The sequence below is a fragment of the Chiloscyllium plagiosum genome, unplaced genomic scaffold, assembly GCF_037043375.1.
Source record: "Chiloscyllium plagiosum isolate Xiang-an unplaced genomic scaffold, Cpla_swu_hap1 HiC_scaffold_28, whole genome shotgun sequence".
In the NCBI taxonomy this organism is placed as follows: domain Eukaryota; kingdom Metazoa; phylum Chordata; class Chondrichthyes; order Orectolobiformes; family Hemiscylliidae; genus Chiloscyllium; species Chiloscyllium plagiosum.
In genome coordinates this window covers 36,878,105-36,897,728 of record NW_028270166.1, presented here as the reverse complement: position 1 = coordinate 36,897,728, position 19,624 = coordinate 36,878,105, and the positions used below count along the sequence as shown (strand labels likewise).

At 37.7% G+C, this 19,624-nt stretch overlaps 1 protein-coding gene across 4 annotated transcripts in view; it reads left to right on the top strand.

Moving 5' to 3' along the window:
* Positions 1 to 19,624, top strand: part of hdgfl2 (HDGF like 2) — a 61,532-nt gene that overhangs the window by 16,879 nt on the left and 25,029 nt on the right. For all 4 annotated transcript variants that reach the window (XM_043720964.2, XM_043720963.2, XM_043720966.2 and 1 more), the window contains exons 2-9: positions 8,893 to 8,969; positions 9,526 to 9,664; positions 11,813 to 11,959; positions 14,177 to 14,293; positions 14,672 to 14,743; positions 15,248 to 15,413; positions 16,137 to 16,215; positions 17,307 to 17,619. In XM_043720964.2, the coding sequence (XP_043576899.2) occupies positions 8,893 to 8,969; positions 9,526 to 9,664; positions 11,813 to 11,959; positions 14,177 to 14,293; positions 14,672 to 14,743; positions 15,248 to 15,413; positions 16,137 to 16,215; positions 17,307 to 17,619 (1,110 nt within the window). The remainder of the gene's footprint in view (positions 1 to 8,892; positions 8,970 to 9,525; positions 9,665 to 11,812; positions 11,960 to 14,176; positions 14,294 to 14,671; positions 14,744 to 15,247; positions 15,414 to 16,136; positions 16,216 to 17,306; positions 17,620 to 19,624) is intronic.

Genomic DNA, 19,624 nt, shown 5'->3' with positions numbered 1-19,624 from the left:
GGGGGGGGGGAAGAGGAGGAGGAGGGGAGGTGGATGGGTGGGGTGGTGGGGAGAAGATGCTATTCGGAAGGTTGGTATGGTTTTGTTGGGCTGAATGACTGACTTCCACACTAGGCATTCTATCATTTGTAAGAGCTTATGACCCGAGGGCACAGCCTCCGAGTGAATGGACAACCCATTAGAACTGAGATGAGGAATTTCTTTAGCTAGAGTGTGGTGAATCATTGGAACATGTTGCTGTAGAAGGCCTTAAATGCAAAGTCATTGCATGTATTTAAGACAGTCACCAAGGATAGGTAGGTTCTTGATTGGTAAAGGAATTAAAGGTTATAGGGAGAAGGTAGGAGAATCAAGTTGAGAAACCTATCAGCTGTGATCAAATGACTGAGCAGACCTCTGGCTAAATGGCCCAATTCTGCTCCTATGTCTTTGTTGTATATGATATGCATCTTCCAGTAGGCTCTGAGGAATATTAATTTAATTCTTCTGACTGAGATTCTCCAAACTTTTAATCAGTTGATAATAGGAGAATAACCATGGAACAATCAAACCTCTGACCTGTCTTTTGTAGGCACAATTCTTCTGACTCAGTCCAAAAATCAGTTCAAAATCTGGCCTGCCTTTGTTAGACTCGTCTTCTTCTGAGATCCCAGTTAACATTCAACATCTGCCATCTGACCATCAGTCCTCTCTGAAGTTGAAGCATTGAGAAAACACATGTTAACAAGAAACAACTTGTATTTAACTTTCAGGTCTGGCCTCGTGAATAAGTAACAGTTCGTTGATGGTCTTTTTTTTGTTTTAAACAAGCTGCTGCTCACAGTCCAAAGGTTGCCCTTAGTTCTCCATTTATGGCTCCGAACGAAAATGATTTTAAAATATACAATAATTTTTAAGGATCAATGAGAATTCTACCAATTTGATAAGGGAAACCAGCTAATTTGGCTGTTGCAATGAGAGATACAGCACTTCGAAAACTAGGAGAGACAAATGCAACAGAATTTTTAAAAGTGAAATGACAGCATCAAAATGCCAAATGGATCATGGAAGAAGCACTCTGGGAAATGCCGAATTTTATTTTGCAATTCCTTTTAAAGTATATGTCCTTTTGTTACAAAATTAACTTGCCTTGGGTCTAAGCAAAAGAAAAGGAGCACAACTTCCAGTATGCCCATTTGTTCAGGCATTGTAGGATGTCAGGCTGTGTTCATGTTTCTCTTTTTAAAACAATGATCTGGCCATTTTAAGGATAATACGGAGTCTGTTTCGAGGTGAAATTTTAAAAATTATGAAAAAGCGAGCTAATATGACACCATAAAATGGCAGTACCATGACATCAATAGAGACCGATCAGCAGACCATACTAGCATGCTGTTTAAATGCTCAGGTGTTAATACAAGGAGCATTACAATAATTGAGATGAGTTTATTGCAGAAGTTGCCACTGGGGTTTATGATATAATCACTATAACAGAGGAACAAAATTGTATGTATATAGCATCTTTCACAATGACCTGACATCCCAAAGCTGCAGAGCCAATGCAAAAGTCTAATAACTGTTGGAATGTAAAGAGATATGGCTTAAACATAGGCAAGAATGAAATCTAAACTTTTTTTTGCCGCAGCATGTTTAGAAAGGAAAGTGGGGGAAAAAATAATGGGCATTCGGTAGATGCCATATTGCTCAAACACAAAACAGTTGTATACCAGAGGTAGCTTAGACTGAATCTACATAGATTTAAGTAACAGTTCAACCCACATATTGTGGTAGAGTAAATATATTGGCAGATTTCATACACAATTCAGATAGATGGAAATGTTGCCTACAATGTTTTTAGGTTGGTAAGGTCAAACAAAAAATAAGCATGTGCAAAACAAAATTGAAAGAACCTCTCCAGTGCACTCACCTGCTTGTTCAAATGTAGCTGTTTAAAGTTTGTTATAAAATTATTTATCTAAGGTAATCTTTATCCCTTGGAATTCTATTGCCTCCAAATGAGCAAGCTTGAATTGATATTTTAGCAAACAGAATTTTGGTATTTAACTTTTAAGGTGTGCTCCATTCCTGTCATTGCAAATGACACTGGTCACAGTTAGTGGCAATTACTGTTAGGTTGAACTCAGCTGAAGCTATTTGGTGATGCATAAACTTGAAACAGGAAGAAAAGCCAAGTTGATACAGTTATGATTCAAGTTAAAAGGAGGGACAAAAGAAGGATCTAAAAGCAAATTTGCTTACCCCTTCCAAATGAGACTATCAAGTCTTTTGACTTCTAGTATTGTTATGCTAAATTTGGTTGTATGAATGGCAATCTTTTTGATTGGAAAAATATTTCTTGAACATTTTTCATTGGAAAAGAACTTCCTCTTATAACAAAATTGTCATTTTATTTGCCTCTCCTTACATTTGTGCTTCCTGAAATACAACCACATGAATCGTAAATTCATTTTAGGAGGATTGCCTTCACTGTGATACCAAGCAATGGAGCTCCTTGTGCTGTCATTTCCATCTCCTCTCAGTGCGGACTCTGGATACTACTTTTGGTATGAATATTTGGCAACTGTTTTGACTCCATGTCTGTCTAGGCACACAACATGCTACAGAAGGTCTTCTGACTCAGAATAGAATTTGTTCATTCCTGCAATTTGTTATTGATAATCAGTTCTCGACATTCACTGTCAGAATATGCCTGTTACTGTTGTAGCAATACGCTTATTAAATTGTGAAACTCTTACTAACAGCAGTATTTGCTTTCAGACAGCCATTTATATTTGCTATTTAGCATGTTTTAAAAATTTAACCTGCCAGCTGTCAATTTACAATATTGTGTAGTACTTTCTTTGTTCTGATAACATCGAGAGAAAGTTTTGTATTTGCAAGTAACTTTTGTTGATTATCTGGTGGTAAACTGGTCCCTGCCAGCTGCAGCTTTCAGTAAACAGTCTGACCAAACTTGAAACATAGCTGTTGGTAATAAATTTAAAGTCTTGGTTGATTTGCACTTCATTTATTTCCTTTTTGTTATTTGCATAGCTTTCTATCCAAATACAGTACATCTCAGAACATGCAAATTAATCAGAATTAGCAATTAATAACCTGATCAAGGTCTGAATAATTTTGAGTTAATTCTTAATAATTGTTATGTCTGTACTCCATTATACTCAATGGCATACCTTTCTCTGAATTTGCCCATCGTCAACAACCTTGCAATTATTGATTGATCAGAAACTAAATTGGACCAGCTGTAAAAACACTGGTTATAAGAAATGCTCAAAGAATTCTGTAGCAACTGTCTATCCTCCTAACTCCCCAAACCTGTCCACTATTGATTGACAATGCATTAGGCAGGAATGTGTTACAATACTCCACACCTCTTGCCTTTTGTGAATGCAACACCATCAACACTCAAGAAGGTTAATGTAATCCAGGTCACAGTAGTTCATTGGATTGTCACTCTACCTACAATTTCAACATTCAATCCCTGAGCCACTTGTCTGAAGTTGTGATAGTTATCATGATTTAACTGGAAAAATGCACTATTGTTCAACAAACAGTCACAAAATGTTTAAAATCTCAATCAGACCACCAAGTTGACTAATTTTCCTGACTGACAGTATTCAGTACAAAAGCAATTCACACCATGTTTTCTCATTAACAGAAAATAGCTATTTATTTTAGTACACCTCTACTATGCAACTTAAATTATACGGTTTCAGAAATGCCAAATGCCTAATTCATGATTAAGCCAGATAAAACACTTATGGTTTAAAACAAATGTTGTGGGTGGAAATTAACAGACAGGGAAACCAAAATTTTTGAAGATTAGTTCAAGATCTCTAACAAGGGTTAAATTCTCTGTTGCAATTCTTTTTAATTTCAGCAAGATGATCTGCTGTTGTTTGTAAAGCAGTAGTCATTTTTTGTTTGATTTTGTTTAAGCTCAGGGAACCTAAATCTATCTTGTTAAAGTTCGTTCATTTAAGCTTTCCTAGTTTTTCTGTCTTTTCACTGACATGGAGGAAGAAGGAAAACAACACTTCAATAGATTTTCCAGCTAGGAGTATTGGATAATGTGCAAAGTCAAGAGCTTTGTGAAAATGTATATATTAAAATAAGTAATGTTTCTCCCTGACTTTGAAGTTAGTTGTAGCATCCCTGAAACTATAATAACTAAGATCACGAGACTTGATCCTGGATGACAAGAGATGTTGAGACTTTGATCAGGAAAAAAAGGAGGTATGGCTCCGGTACAGGCAGCTGAGATCAAGAGAATCTCTGGACATATATAGTGGATACAGGAGTTTACTGAAGAAGGAAAACAGGATGGCGAAAAGGGGGCATGAGAGAGCCTTGGCTGAAAAGAGTAGAGTGAATCTAAAGAGGTTCTTTTAAGTTTACTGAAGGGAAAAAAAAAACTAGAGAGAGAATAGGACTCCTCAAGGACCACAGTGGACAGCACTACTGCCTCACAGTGCCAAAGACCCGGGTTCAATTCACGCCTCAGGCAACTGGTCTGTGTGGAGTTTGCACATTCTCCCCGCGTCTGCGTGGGTTTCCTCTGGGTGCTCCAGTTTCCTCCCACAGTCCAAAAATGTGCAGGTTAGGTGAATTGGCCATGCTAAATTGCCTGTAGTGTTAGGTGAAGGAGTAAATGTAGGGGAATGGGTCTGGGTGGGTTGCTCTTCGGAGGGTTGGTGTGAACTTGTTGGGCCGAAGGGCCTGTTTCCACACTGTAAGTAAGTAAGTCATCTAAGTAAACCACTGGAGATGGCCAAGGTCTCAAGGTCTCCTCTCTCTGCTGTAGAGAAGACATGAAAACTTGGGAAAGTTAGTAGTGTTATCTTGGGGACAGTTCATATCACAGTAGCGGAAGAGTTGGACCTGTTACAATGTATGAAGATGGATAAATCTCCTGGTCCTAGCAAGTATTTTTGCATCATCATTCGGCCCGAATGAGGTCCCAGAAGACAGGAAGATAGTGAATGTTGTGCCCTTATTCAAGAAAGGCTGCCAAGAAAAAACAGGGAAAAATAGACCAGTAAGCCTAACGTCTGTGGTGTGCAAGTTATTTGAGAAGATTCTGAGAGATAAAATAATACATGCATTTGGAAAGACAGGAAATACATTTGATTAGGAGCAGTTAGCATGGCTTTGTGCATGGGAGATCATGACTCACAAATTTGTTAAAGTTCTTTGCATTGACCAGGAAGGTTGATGAGGGCAGGGCAATAGACGTCGTCTGTGTGGATTTCAATAAGACCTTTGATAAATTTCCGTATGATTGGCTGCTCTGGAAGGTTAGGTCACATTGAATTTAGGGGGAGCTGGCAAATTGAATACGCAGTTGACTTGATGGAAGGAAGCAGAAGGTAATAGCGGAAGGATGCTTGTTGGACTGGAGGCTTGTGACTAATGGAGTACTTGGCCATGTGCTGGCCCCATTATTGTTTGTTATTTATATCAATGATTTTGTTGAGAATGTGCAAGGCATGATTAGTAATTTTTCAGATGACACTAAAATAGGTGGTTGTGTAAACAGTGAGGAAGGTTATCAGAAATTGCAGCAGGACTTTGATCAGCTGGGGAAGAAATGGCAAATGGAGTTGAACATAGATAAGTGTAAGCTTTTGCATTTTGGAAAGTCAGATCAAGTAGCAGTTTCATGGTGAATGGTAGGGCCTTAAGGAGTGTATTGGAACAGAGGCACTTTGGAGTTCAGGTGCACTGTTCTCTGAGAGTGAAGTCCCAGGTAGACCGGGCAGTGAAGAAGGCTTTTGGCGCACTAGCTTTCATCAGTCAGGGCATCGAGTATCGTAGCGGGAAGTTATGTTGCAGTTGTACAGGATGTTGGTGAGGCCACAATTGGAGTATTGTGTTCTGTTTTAGTCACGTTGCTATATAAGCTGTTATTAAGCTGGAAAGAGTGCAAAAGAAATTTACAAGAATGTTGCCAGGGACTCCATGATCTGAGTTATAAGGAGAGGTTGGACAAACTAGGACTTTTTTTCTTTAGAGCGGACGAGACTGAGGGGGATCTTATAGAAGTGTATAAGATCATGAGAGGCATGGAACAGGTGAGTGCACTCAGTCGTTTTCCTAAGGTTGGGGAATCGAGGACTAGAGGGCATCAATTTAAAGTTAGAGGGGAAAGAATAAAAGGGAATCTGAGGGGCAACTTTTTTTACACAGAGGGTGGTACGCATATGGAATGAGCCGCCAATGGTTGTGCTTGAGGCAGGTACATTAACAGCATTTAAAAGGCATTTGAACAAATCCATAGTTTAGAAGAATATGGGCCAAGTGCAGGTAACTGGGGTTAGCGTGGATGGACATTTTGGTCGGCATGGACCAGTTTAGGCCAAAAGGCCTGCCTATGTGCTCTAGGACGCTATGACTTACTTTAAATCAGTTGTTGTACCTGAGATCATTTGAAATAATACGTGGGATGCTTGCTGTCTTCTCATGAGATCACTTGGGATATTTGGACAGAGGAATAATAACGAAACATAATTGCACTGCCAGAGGAAACTTGTACCCAAGGCTTGAAGCACACATTTTGTTCAGCACTGTGATCCTCTCCTATGTGTTGTTAAAGACAGGTGTATATTTATTTCCAGTTAATTGCTTGAAAATCCATTGAGAGTAATTGAGGATCAGTGAACACTGATTTTAAAAATAGCTAAAATAACTAAAATGTTAAATAAAACTGTACATGTAATGAGACTATTTCAAGGCACTAATCTGTAAAACACTGTATAACATGTTCTGTGTAGAGTGAAAGGACACATCAAGGTTACACTTGAACTTCAGGTCAGTTTGTTAAAGTTCCATTTAGCCAAGTGGTAATATACTGTTCCCAATAAAAGACTAACTTGAATTTAAAACAAAAAGAGATCTAAAGTTTGAATCATTGAATACACTGTGCGAGGAAACTATTCAATACATTTGTGCCCGTGCCAGCTCTTTGAAAGCAGTATCCAATTAGTTAGTTGTATTACTTTGTTCTGTCTCCTGTTTATCTTTTCCTCCAAGTATTGATGCAGTCCTTTTTAGCAAGTTATTATTGAATCTACTTCACCACTCTTTCAGGCAATTTTATGTCCTTGAATATAGATTATCTTAATTTCATTCTATTTTGAGAGTAGAGCTGTCGGCTTGTGTTTGATGCAGGTTAGAGGCTCATGTTTTCTTTGTGCTTGCAGCTTCTGACTAATATTCAGAAAGGCTAGGAAAGAAGTCCCAGTTTAATTGCTGCAGTTGAATTTAGCAAAGTCCTAATAGCTGATAAATATTACTTTGTAGTCTGGTTACATGTCGTTAATAGAAAAAATATTATTGTATTTTCCAGGCCTTCCTGGAAACTCTGATCCTGTGTATGTGTGTTTTGTATACTTCTTGGTTAGTAGACCTTCCTGATGAACCAACATCAAATCAGTTTTATTACCTGGTGATAAAAGCAAAATACTGCAGATGTTGGAAATCAGAAACAACACAGAAATTGCTGGAGAAACTCAGCAGGTCTGGTAGCTCCTGTGTAGCGAGGAGGAGTTATCATTTTGAGTCCAACAAGTCCAGAGTTTTGAAGAAGATTCATTCCAGACTTAATGTTAACTCTGATTCTCTCTTCACAGATGCAGCCAGACCTGCTGAGTTTCTCCAACATTTTCTGTGTTTGTTTTATACTATCTGATGATGTGTACTGGCAGCTGTGTGCAATGTTGCAGTATGTCTGTGCTCTACCACTGCATGTTTTTTTTAGTAGCTGTTTTTTATCAACTTGTTCAGATGTGTTATGATGCATCTGTGCAGCAGATGGGAAAACTTAAACACCAATAAATTTGACCAGTTAAAACAGGAAAGAATTAAAGCCAGTAAATGGTGATTGTATTAGTTGTTTGAACTGTGATCAACAGGCCGTGGTAATTTCTTTGGATTAGGAGAGTTACTAGTTTTATCTTTATGTAACAGGCCAGAATTAAAAAATGGAAATGAAGAAATGCAATAAAGTTTCTTCTGGTACCTTTTGGATTTAGCTGGGTAGCCAACTTGTTGCATCACTTCCTGTGTTCTAACCAATATTTATCCTTGAAACATCACTAATCAGAAAGAGACTTTTTTAAATTAACCTGTTTAGAAATGCTATTACACACCACCTGGACTGGGTGGATCTTGAGTCAGGGCACTCTGGCTCAGTGGTAGGGACATGGCCACTTGTCATCTATTTCTCTGTGATTTGATCGACCTTATTCAGTACAAAGTTGGCTACTGCATTTCTGTACAATATAGCAGTAACTGTACTTCAAAATCACTTTATTGGCAGTAAAGCACTTTGGGACATTGATATCTTTAAAAGATGATATATAAATGCAAGTCTTCCACCTTGATGTACTGAAACATGTTTCCCAGGAGCCAAGTTTGTGTCTTGTTAAATGTTGATGCAAGGTTAGAAACAGTGCTTTGGAAACAAATCAAAATCCTGTGAATATCATCATTTTGATTATATATTTTATACTATTTGGTTGAGCAGTCAGCTTGCCTGCGAAAAGAGAACAGGAGGTGGATGCTTAAACGAAGGGGAGAAATGGGAGCTTAGGAAAAAGTACAGAAGCCACCACTGAAATAATAAATTATAGCAATCAGTAGATTCCAAAAAGGAGTTGTTAACTTATTATTATTATTATTATTATTATTATTATTATTACTGATTATGCTGCAAACTTTGTTTTCTAATAAATAATGTGCAGATAATTTTGTATGATGAAATTCTCTTTTATGACCTAAACAAGTGTTTGGACATGTGTGTTCCACACATGTAAAATTAACTAGTTGTGTTGGAAACTTGGTGTTAATGGATTTTTCTTTTGTTTATTAATTCCATATTTTCTATTATAGATTGATGATGTTGCAGAGGGAGCTGTGAAACCACCATCAAATAAATATCCAATTTTTTTCTATGGCACTCACGAAACGTATGTATCTCTGCCTTGAGTAGCTGTGTAATATATGACCAATCATAATATTGGATCTTCATTTGTTTATAAGGGTGCATTTTGTTTTAGTTTTCAATCTAATTTCTCATCAGCATGATGCTTTGTATTCAAGAATGACCCTTTGTTATGCCAAGGGAAAACAGGTTTCAAATAGTCTGGTGCTCATTTGGATGCAGTATTTAATAAGATAATTGATTTAGGGTTGATCAGAAGGTCAAACAAGTCAAACAAGTATCATTACTTGCGATGCTCTCCAGTACGGTTCTAAAAAGTAATCTCTAATCAAATACTTTGTTTTTGGTAGTCAATCAAGCAAAACTGAAAAAAGAAGGAAAATTACTTGGGGAAAATATTCTTTAATTTGCCATTCTTCAGATTTCATACATGTGAATCTCTCCCTACTAAGTTTTCACCAACAAATAATGACAGAATTTGGGATTTTTGGAATGTGTGCATAAGTAATTTTGTGAAGCTCACACTGATTCTTTAAACTACATATAATTTTAGTTTGTTTCTTTTTGTTTTGGTTATCCAGTGCATTTTTGGGACCAAAAGATATTTTCCTTTTCGAAAAATACAAAGACAAATATGGGAAACCAAACAAGAGGAAAGGATTCAATGAAGGACTGTGGGAAATACAGAACAACCCGAACGTCAGCTTTACTGCACCACTGGTGAGTTAGACATCATCCTGTCTAATGTAGGATTCCACTGTGCCAAAACAAATTCATGCTGATGTTATGACTACTACTGAGAGACATGACATTCGTGCTTATGAAATTGTGATGGTTAAAGAGCACTTATAAAAATATTCTTGATGACCAGAGTATGCTGTTAACTTTGGAAATCTTTCTTTTGTATGAAGCATACAAAAGTTTAATTCAAGTGCAATTTTTCAGAAAACTGAGATCGAGGATAAAAATAACTCATGTTGTTCAGATCTTATAAGTGACAACATCAAATTGCCAAAGGACTTTGGAGGAAACAATGTAGGGATTACTGATTTCTTTTTACAATTTGTTTTAAAGTATGTGCTCTGTTGCAAAATGAATTTGCCTTGGGATTCAGACAATGGGAAAAAAAAGCTCAATTCTACCACATCTAAGAATTTTGGCATACTAGGGTGACACACTGTGCATGTTCTATTTAAATTTCTCTTTCACAATTTGAGGTCTGGCCATTTTAAGGATAACCGTGTACCTTCAAGGAGAGATGGAAAAGCACAGCTGGTCAGACAGCATATGAGGTGCAGGAGAATTGATGTTTCTGGCATAAGCCCTTCATCGGGGCTTATGCCCGAAAAGTCGATTTCCCCTGCTTCTCGGAAGCTTCCTGACCTGCTGTGCTTTTTTAGCATCACGCTCTTCAACTCTGACCTCCAGCATCTGCAGTCCTCACTTTCTCTTAACTTCAAGAAGAAGTAGCACCAACAACCATAACCAAGGGAAGTGATATGGTTTCATAAAGGAAGGTTCCATAACATGGACTGAAAGAGACCACCAGGACAATACCAGAACAAAATTATCATTTACTATTCAGGGTGTTGAGAAACCAGAATCCTTGGAAGTGGTCAGGTGCAGCTGTGAGTTGGGCTTAGGGCACAAAAGAAGCACAGTTTGGTATGTTAGAGGCTGAGGAGAACATGGAGGAAGGCCATGGGTTATGTAATGCTGGTCGTTGTGACTTGGTAACCCTTTTAGAAAGTAGTATTCTGTTCATAGTAGCTAAAATACCTGGAACCATGAATCGGCCCTGGATTGCAGCATCAGGATTCTCTTTTGTAATCTATTTTAACCCCTTTTAACAGCACTAGCTAACTTCCCTACTGGTGCTGGTTCTGAAAATGTTCGACTCCAACATCTTATCCTTGCCAAGTGGAACCTGTACCAATCTTGATGCCTTTGAATTCTGATGCCCTTCTTCCTACATCAGTTCTCCAACCATGTGTCCGATGGCTGAATCCTCAAATTGCTCTGTTCAGTAGCACATGCCACTAGGAATAATTCTGTGGTTAGGTGCTGAACCCCCTAAAACCTGCTTTCAGGATTTCATATGATAATCTACCATCGTAATTCGTGTCAATAGGAACCTCTGTCTGTTGACCCTGTACGAGAAAATTGTCCTGGAGCAGCTATGGGGCACCAGGGTGGGAATGTATTGTCCTGGAGTCATGCCAATGGTGGTAGAAATGCCTGTCTATGCTTTCAATCATCAAATCTCTTGTCTCTATTGCTCTTCTGCTTTTCATTCTCCATGTACAGCTGTGCCAACTGTCACAGATTTGGCTATTGATGTACTGTTCTGAGGAATCATCACATACTCCAGTATCTAAAATGGAAAACCAGTTAATGTATGAGAACATATTGGGGCATTCCTGCATTACCCGGCATGTTCTCTTCAACTGTGTGGTGATTGTCCGTTCCCTGCCTGCCTGCAAGCTCCTAACCTGAATTGTGACTTGGTAACCCTTTGAGAAAGTAGTGTTCTGTTCATAGTAGCTAAAATACACCTCATTTTAGCCCCCCAAGAATACACCATGGTGACTGCAGCCACTGCATATCTTCCTTCACCAAATGTTCCACTCTTCTTTTTAAGACTCACCTTGTTGACTTTGTTTTTAGTCATTTGTCCTAATACTTTTTCTTTAGAGCTCATTCAAATTTTCTCTGATATATATTAAGGGTAAGTTAATTGTTTTTAACACTTTTCTAGGATTGCTGGCTGAGTATACATGTTCCTGAAATAAGAAAAATGAGTAATTTAACAACTGTCACTTTTATTTTCCTTTGTGGCTTGAACCCATTTCTGATTTTCCTGTTTAGCCATCGAGCTCATCAGACAGTGAGGTTCCAGAAAATGAAGTGGTCCCAGGAAGTGGAGCAGAAGTGGAGAAAGAAGTGAGTGATGAGGACTCTGACAAAGGCAGTATTGAACAGAGTGGGATCAAGAGGAAGCCCCTCCTTACAAAGGTAAACTCTTACAAACAAAACTGGTATCTGTGTGTATTTTTTTAAAACATCTAGCCTTGGTGAGAAGGCAGCTCATTTTTTTACCATTCTCCCCAACCTGCTCATTATTCCTTCTCTGCTGAAAGAAAGCACTACCACCGCCCGAGGCTTGGTTACATTTTTACTGTTTGCTTCAGCATTCTCTCAGTTTAACTCAGTAGTAGTATGCTCGCCTTAGTATTGATCTTAAACCTATGGTAATATTTTGATGCAATGCAAACAGAGTATTGGCTTGTCAGAGGTGTTGATACTAATCAGAGCTAAAACCAAGATCCACCTATCTGTTCAGATGGATGTAAAAGATTTTGCAATGCTCTTTGAAGGTGAGCAAGGAATTCTAATGGTGTTCTACTCGAGAACTTTAGCAACACAAAAATTCATTTTTGAAAGAAATGAATAACCTATCTATTTAACTGGAATTTGTGGACCTAGCTGAAAATTAGCTGACTTTTGCTTGAGACCAGAATTTCTTTCATATTGATTTAATAATTTGGGACATTTAAGGATGTGAAAAAACATGACATTTTATTGTTCTTATGTGGAGTGTGGGAGTCGTTAACGATACTGACATTTTGTTGTCCATCCATAATTGAACTGATTGGCTCTCTAGGCCATTTTAGAGGAGATTTTTCTGTGGGTCTGAAGTCACATGTGGGCCAGAGCAGGTAGGAAAGCAGACTTTCTTTCCAAAATTGGATGATAACTGGTGATGGTACACTGTCATCATTAGACTAGTTTATTTAATTCCAAATTTTATTGAATTAACATATTGCACTGTACAAAGGTGAGATTCAAGCCCATGTCCTTGCAATATCAGGCTATGTCTCTGCATTATTAGTCCAATTACAATAATGCTATGCCATTGCCTCCCAGCTTTTTCTCTCCATCTCCTACTGACTTGTGGTCTCTGTGTGTGTGTCTGTCTGTCTGTGTGTGTGTGTGTGTGTGTGTGTGTGTGTGTGTGTGTGTGTGTTTTTCTCTCTCTGTCTCTCTCTCTCCTGCCACCCACCCCCTCCCTGTTTGACAGCAATAGGGGAGAATTTGCACTGTAACTGACTACCAAACACCTTGCTGAAACTGTCTTTCACATCCAAATTGCAAGTGCATTTTAACCTTACACCAACATTGCATCCAAATCGTGAACAATACCAGACAGTCATCAACAATGAATGGAGACCATTCTTGCTCAGTCAAAAATGTTGCACTTACCATTTTAAGAAATCTTATAAATTACCAAATCCTTTTCAAGTAGATTGTTGGCCAAGACTGATGCCTCCCAAAACAGATTATAATCTGCAGCAACATTCTTCTTGACTCACTTAAATGTAATCTAAGCTTTATGCAAAATGATCAACTCTGAAATTAATATAATTCATACTCAGTAAATTAATGAAATTCAAAGGATAGGTTTTAACTTGAATATAGCAATAATATCCTAACCTTGGTTTTTCCCAAACTTTTTTGTTTTGCTCTTTTTGATTTATTCAAGGTGACTTTCTCGAATAAATTTAGTTGTAAGCTTTTGGATCTGCATACCAATCAAGTATTTTTAAAAAAAAACCTTTTTCAATATCTTTCATTGATGATACATTTGCCCTTGAGAACAGGTAGTAGACACTTTTAACCTGATTTCCAGATTTCTCCATTAGTGTGAATACGATTTGTGGGACTTTCCAATGAACATTGTTTCCTCATTTTCATAGTATATCTGTGGGCCAACTTATTCATTAATGTTTGTTTGTAAGGCTTTGGATATTGCTCTCAGCTGAATGTGGGTTGGTATGATGTTGAAATCTAACTGCTATTGTCTGAAATATTAGAATGCGACTGCTGTTTTGTGATTTCTTTTGATAATTTGATATAAGAAGTTAATTCATGTACATCCAAAGCTGACAATTCCTTAAGAATTAGGAATTTATTAGTTGTAGGAAGTATAATAGTGATTTCAAGATTATGTATCCATTGTTGGGGATTTAAGGAAAGTACATTTGGAGCAATTGGTACAAAATATTCACATTTATAGTGCAACGTGAAATAATAAAGGTAAAATACTCCTATTAGGTCTAATTTGCATTCTTTAAAACTCCCTTCTTTTAAGGCAGTAAATCGCAACTAGCTGCAAATAAACGTTCATCAGTGAGGAAAAAGCAATACAATTATGTTTTTCTAAATCTATAGAAACCACCTCCAAAACGCACGCGTAAATCAAGTGAAGAAGAAGAGGAAAGTGGCTCCAACTCACTGGAAGAGAATTCTGAACCAAGTTCTTCAGAATCTGAAAAGAATAGTGACCAAGTAAGTAAAAACACTAAATGTTTACTCACTGTAGAGAAATTTAATAGATAGGTTTTTTTTATTGTTTCCCACTCCCATGAAAATTTAGTAGAAAGAAAATTGACAAGTCTCCTCTCCCTTGCATTTCCATCATTACAATCTGATTTAGAAATGGAAGACTCTCCTGATGCCTCACTGAGTTCATTTGGTGAATAATGAAGCTATACATTTGTCTCCCATTTCTCCCAAGTTTGTGCTGAATTGACTGACTGCTGCTATGATGATACTTGCTGATTCTGAGTTAGCGGAAAAAAATCTGCATGTTTTGAATCCGCAGCTACCAAAGACAATCCCCAGGGTAGTCAGCATTTATGATTTGTTTTTGATTTCACCCTTTAGGAATTCACACTAGAAAAAAAAGTAATTTCCAGAACACCTCGACGAGGGCCTGCAGCTGGAAGGAAGAAAAAGGTAATTAGTATCTCCAACTTTCTGACCTGAGTTGAACTGTAATAGTGTCCAGTTGTGACAAGATAACTAACCACTGTTGATAGCAGGATGGAAAATGACTTGGTCTTTAGTCAAAGGTGTGATTTTTTGTGGTATAAGCATCGATTCCAAGTCCCAATCTTTATTTAGAAATTTTTCCACAAAATATTTAGTTTATTAATTTGCTATTTAACTGCCAACATATTTATCAGTTTACTCCAAGGGTTTTTGCTATTGTGAAGGAGCTTGAGAAACCAGCATGAATTTTTCTTCTGAGAAAAGGTAAGTGTTTTTCTCAGTGTGAAATGGTTTAGGATGTTATTAGTTAAATGCTATAAATAAATGTCATGTACCGGTGAGTGATTTATTGTATAAGCAATCATTTAGCTTTTAAATAATTTGTCAATCCCTCATTGTTGGAAAGTTTGACCTTTTCTCCCATGGATTAATAGCCTAAATATTATTCTTTGCATAAATCTTTTCTAGAAGTATGACTCTGAAGACGAGGAGGAAGATGAAAAGCAGATTAGTGGCGATGAGGAGGAGAAATCAGTCCAGGCTAAGGAGGAAGATGATGATGATGATGAAGATTATAAGAGAGAATCCGACTCTGAAGACTCTGTAAAGAAACCTGCCAGAGGCAGGAAGCCAGGTATCATGATATAGGTTGACAATTTATGCATTTATTATTGACTTTAAGAGCCACTGATGATGATCAATATTGCCTAGTTGACTAGTTTATTGTTAGCTTATTTGAATATTTTAAATTTTTAAAAAATTATTGTCACAATATAATAAACATATGTAATGTTTTCTGTAATGCATCAACAAATTATGCAGCTTGTTATTTTGACCTGAACAGTCAATAATCTAGTTGGTTTATTAAGTTAAAAATATAGGGCTTAGTACAACCAATAACTAAATAATACTAGAGTACCAACTTAGTACAACAGCCACTAAATTGGGGAAGCATAATGACTCCGTATTTAGTACTGCTGCCTCTCAGAATCAGGGACCTGGCTTCAATTCTGCCTTGATGACTGGCTTTATGGAGTTTATACGTTCACCCCGTATTTGTGTGGGTTTCCTCCCTAAGTCCTAAAATGTGCAGGTTTGGTAGTTAGTCATACTAAACCAAAATGTCCAGTAATATCGAGGAATGTGCAGGTTAGGTGGATTGACCCAGGTTGAAAAACCCCATGCGGGGTTATGAAGATGTGTTGGGATAATCTTAGAGTTGGTGCAGACTTGATGGACCGAATGGCCTCTTTCTGCACTGTAGTGATTGTTCTGCTCTGTTCTATTCTATAGTGAATTTCAGATTAATCACAAGCTTATTTTCAAGATAACCTTCTCCACCTTTCTCTCTATTTAGCAGCTCAAAAAAAGACCCCAAAACCCCGAGGAAGGAAGCCAAAGGTTGAGAGATTACCTTCAGTCTCCAGCAGCCTCAGGTTAGTACATAGCTATGAGCGTTTGGCTTTACAAATAAATCAAAGTTGCTGGGAATGGAATGATATATGTTTTAGTATGTTAGTCACGTTTTAGAAATTATAAAGGATGCCTACATAATTTGGTTTTATTTGGTTGTTATTTTAGTGCAGGCTACTTTGATATAAGTGGCATCTGTCGAAGAACATTAGCCATTGATCTTTAAATAAAGGTCCTTAGCTCCTTACTTTCCACCTTCACACAATTTTGTGCTTTCAACAATTCCAGTATGTTCTAGAGATGAAATCATCCAATCAGTTCCTCAAAACATCTTTTGAATTTCTTTACTTTGATTCCAGAGTTAAAAGTTCAGTCATGATCACTGCCATTTGTCATCTCATCAGTGCTACCCCCAGGCTTTGGCCTTTTTAAATGGGTTTCTAAATCTAAAGAAACCTCCCTGTTTTGTCAGAAAAAATCTTGACCTTTGGAAGTAATTAACAGCACTTCAGTTCATAATGCTGTCTGATCCCTACCCCTCAGCAGCATCACCATCACATCACTAGCACAGTGTTATTATTTGGCATTGAGTAGTTGATTAAAAATAATTTATACTAAGAAAATTAAAAGTGTTGTTTTCATGCAGCACTTTTGCAAAGTACTGTGCTAATTATTACACTTACTTTCTTGAACTTGTACACAGTTTGTAATGATGATTCTTGTGATTAGAAATAAGTAGTGTTGAGTATAATGTCTTATTAAATGGTATGTTTTACAGCAACGTCAATTGTAGTTTTCTACCTTCCATCCCCACTGAGATCACCTCAGTTTTGAAGGGGCGAATTAAATCTGAAGCATTTTAGTTAATATAGGTCAGTGCTACACAGAGTAAGACCTTTTGTCCATTGAGCTATTTTGAGTAGAACCCTGACATAGAGCAGAAATCTTCAAGCTGGTTAGTAATCCTAAGAATTGGCAAAGCTCCGATTTGTAATTTCATCCAGCAATTATCCGAATACAGCACCAGACTCTGTAGCCAATTGCACCTGTGCTAGCTGTTTAGAAATCCCTGACAAAAATACACACACATCTTACATTTAGTATTCAATCTTAGCAGTGACAGTGATAGCGATGCTGAAGGCAAGATCAGTGATTGGAAAAAACGAGATGAGGAGCGAAAGAGAGAGATAGAAGAAAGGAGGAGGAAACAGCAAGAGGAAGAGCTGAGGAGGTTGAGAGAAAAAGAACGGGAGGAAGAAGAGGAAGAAAAGAGGAAACGGAAAGAAGAGAAAGAAAAAGAGGACGAACAGGACAAAATACTTGATGATGTAGATGAAATAAAGAAGAAAGAACCATCAAAAAAAACAAAAAGGAATCGGACTAAATTGAAATATGCCTCTGATTCTGACTCGGAGGTGGAAAAGGAGGTAACTCTCTTCTTGTTTTTATTCATTATTTATTGGATTTAAAATGGTACAGTTTTATTTACATTTCATGCCAGTATTGCTCAGTTTTTCATTGAGTTTTAAGGCTAATACCTGGCACCCAATAGTCACCTGCATTGCTATTCTCACCATATGAATCAAAATCCACACTGAATGTTGGCAAGCTATTTAACTGTTGGCTGAAATAATGATGGCAACTGTCCTCGTGGACTATGTTTAAAAATATTTAATAATAATCCCATTAGAAGTATAGACTGAGAGTAGGCTGTGAAGTATCTCTAACCTCTTCAGTCATTTGACAAGCCTATGGATGATCTGTGACTTGTCCACCTATAACCAATTTAGATTGATGTGGCACAGTGGTTAGCACTGCTACCTGACAGTGCCGGGGACCTGGGTTCAATTCCAGCCTTGGGTGCTATGTGGAGTTTGCATGTTCTCCCAGTGTCAGCATGGGTTTCCTCTGGGTGCTGTGGTTTCCTCCCTGGTTAGGTGGATTGGCCATGTTTAAAAATTGCACCTTGACGTCCAGGGATGTGCAGGTTAGATGGGCTCGCCATGGTTTAAAAACCCTATCCAGGATTACAGAGATGGGTTGGGTCTGGGTGGGATGCTCTTCAGAGGGTCGGTGCAGACTTGATGGAGCAAATGGCCTCTGTCTGCACTATAGGGATCTTAAAGGTATCCTTTAATACCTTGGGTTAACAAAACTCAGAAGTCAGAGTTTTACATTTAACAGTTGATGTGGCATAAATTGTTATCTGCAGAAGTGTGTTCCAAATGTATTCATAATTTTTAGACCATGCTCTCATGTCCTCGGTTCCACAATCAACAGAAATAGTTTCTCTGTTTTCACTGTTCGTTTCTTATAATGTCTTGAAATTTCAACTAAATTATCTCTTGAGCTTTTAAATTCCAGGGAATTTAGCCTTTGACATACAGTTTCTTTCTGATTAAACCTGGGGCTCCAGTTTCCTCCCACAGTCCAAAGATGTGCTGGTTAGGTAGAATGCCATGCTAAAAATGGCCCAGTAGTGTCCAGGGATTAGCGAGTCCAGGGATGTGCAGGTTGGGTGGGTGAGCCATGTTTAAAAACCCTATGTTGTGTTAGAAGGATAGAATGGGATGCTTTTTGGAGAGTCGGTGCAGACTCCATCAGTTAAATGGCCTCTTTCTGCGTTGTGGGATTCTGTGATTTGTATGAGATATGTTTGATGTACTCACTCCAAGGCAGTTTCTTCTTCTCCCTAAAATATGACGTCCAGCCAGGCTCTCAGTACTCCTGGTATGAAATTTAAAGGGCTTTATATAAAACTAAAATATGTCTCCTGCCCTCTTGTATTCTCGTCTGTGGAGATAAAGTGCAGAATTCCACTTTTCTACTTTTTTGTGTACCTTTTCATGATGTTTTAATATGGACACCTGGAGCCTAACTGTTTTTGGGCCTCACCCTTTCTAACCTTTCATCGTTTGAAAAGTACCCTTCTCAATTCTACTTTTAAGTCTAAAGGATGACTTCACAATTGCCTACAATAAAATCCATCATCAGTACTCCCTTTGTCTCCTGCCGCTCAGCCCATTTCCTAGCTAGGTATCATCCATAAGCTTCAACTTTAGCTAGCATTCTCTTTCATGGAACCTTTTTCAAATGGTTCTGAGCATCCACATGATTAACATCCTTAGACAATTCAATAACAAAATTGAGTGTATATGAACAATTGTGACCCTGTAAATGATGTTTCAGATCAAACTGATAGTAACAAAGCACCTAAAGCTACAAAGTAAGTTAGCTATCTGAGTGAACTATCAAAGACAGTGATGTCCAGAGGTGCTGAAACAAGTAATCTGTGATTACTGTTTACCAAAAGTTTATAATTGAGAAGTGTAATAGACAGGTGCTCCCACATTTAAGGGAAAATATAATAGATACATTCAATGAAAAGCTAGATAATTGAATGAGTGAGAAAATAATTGAAATGTATTGTTA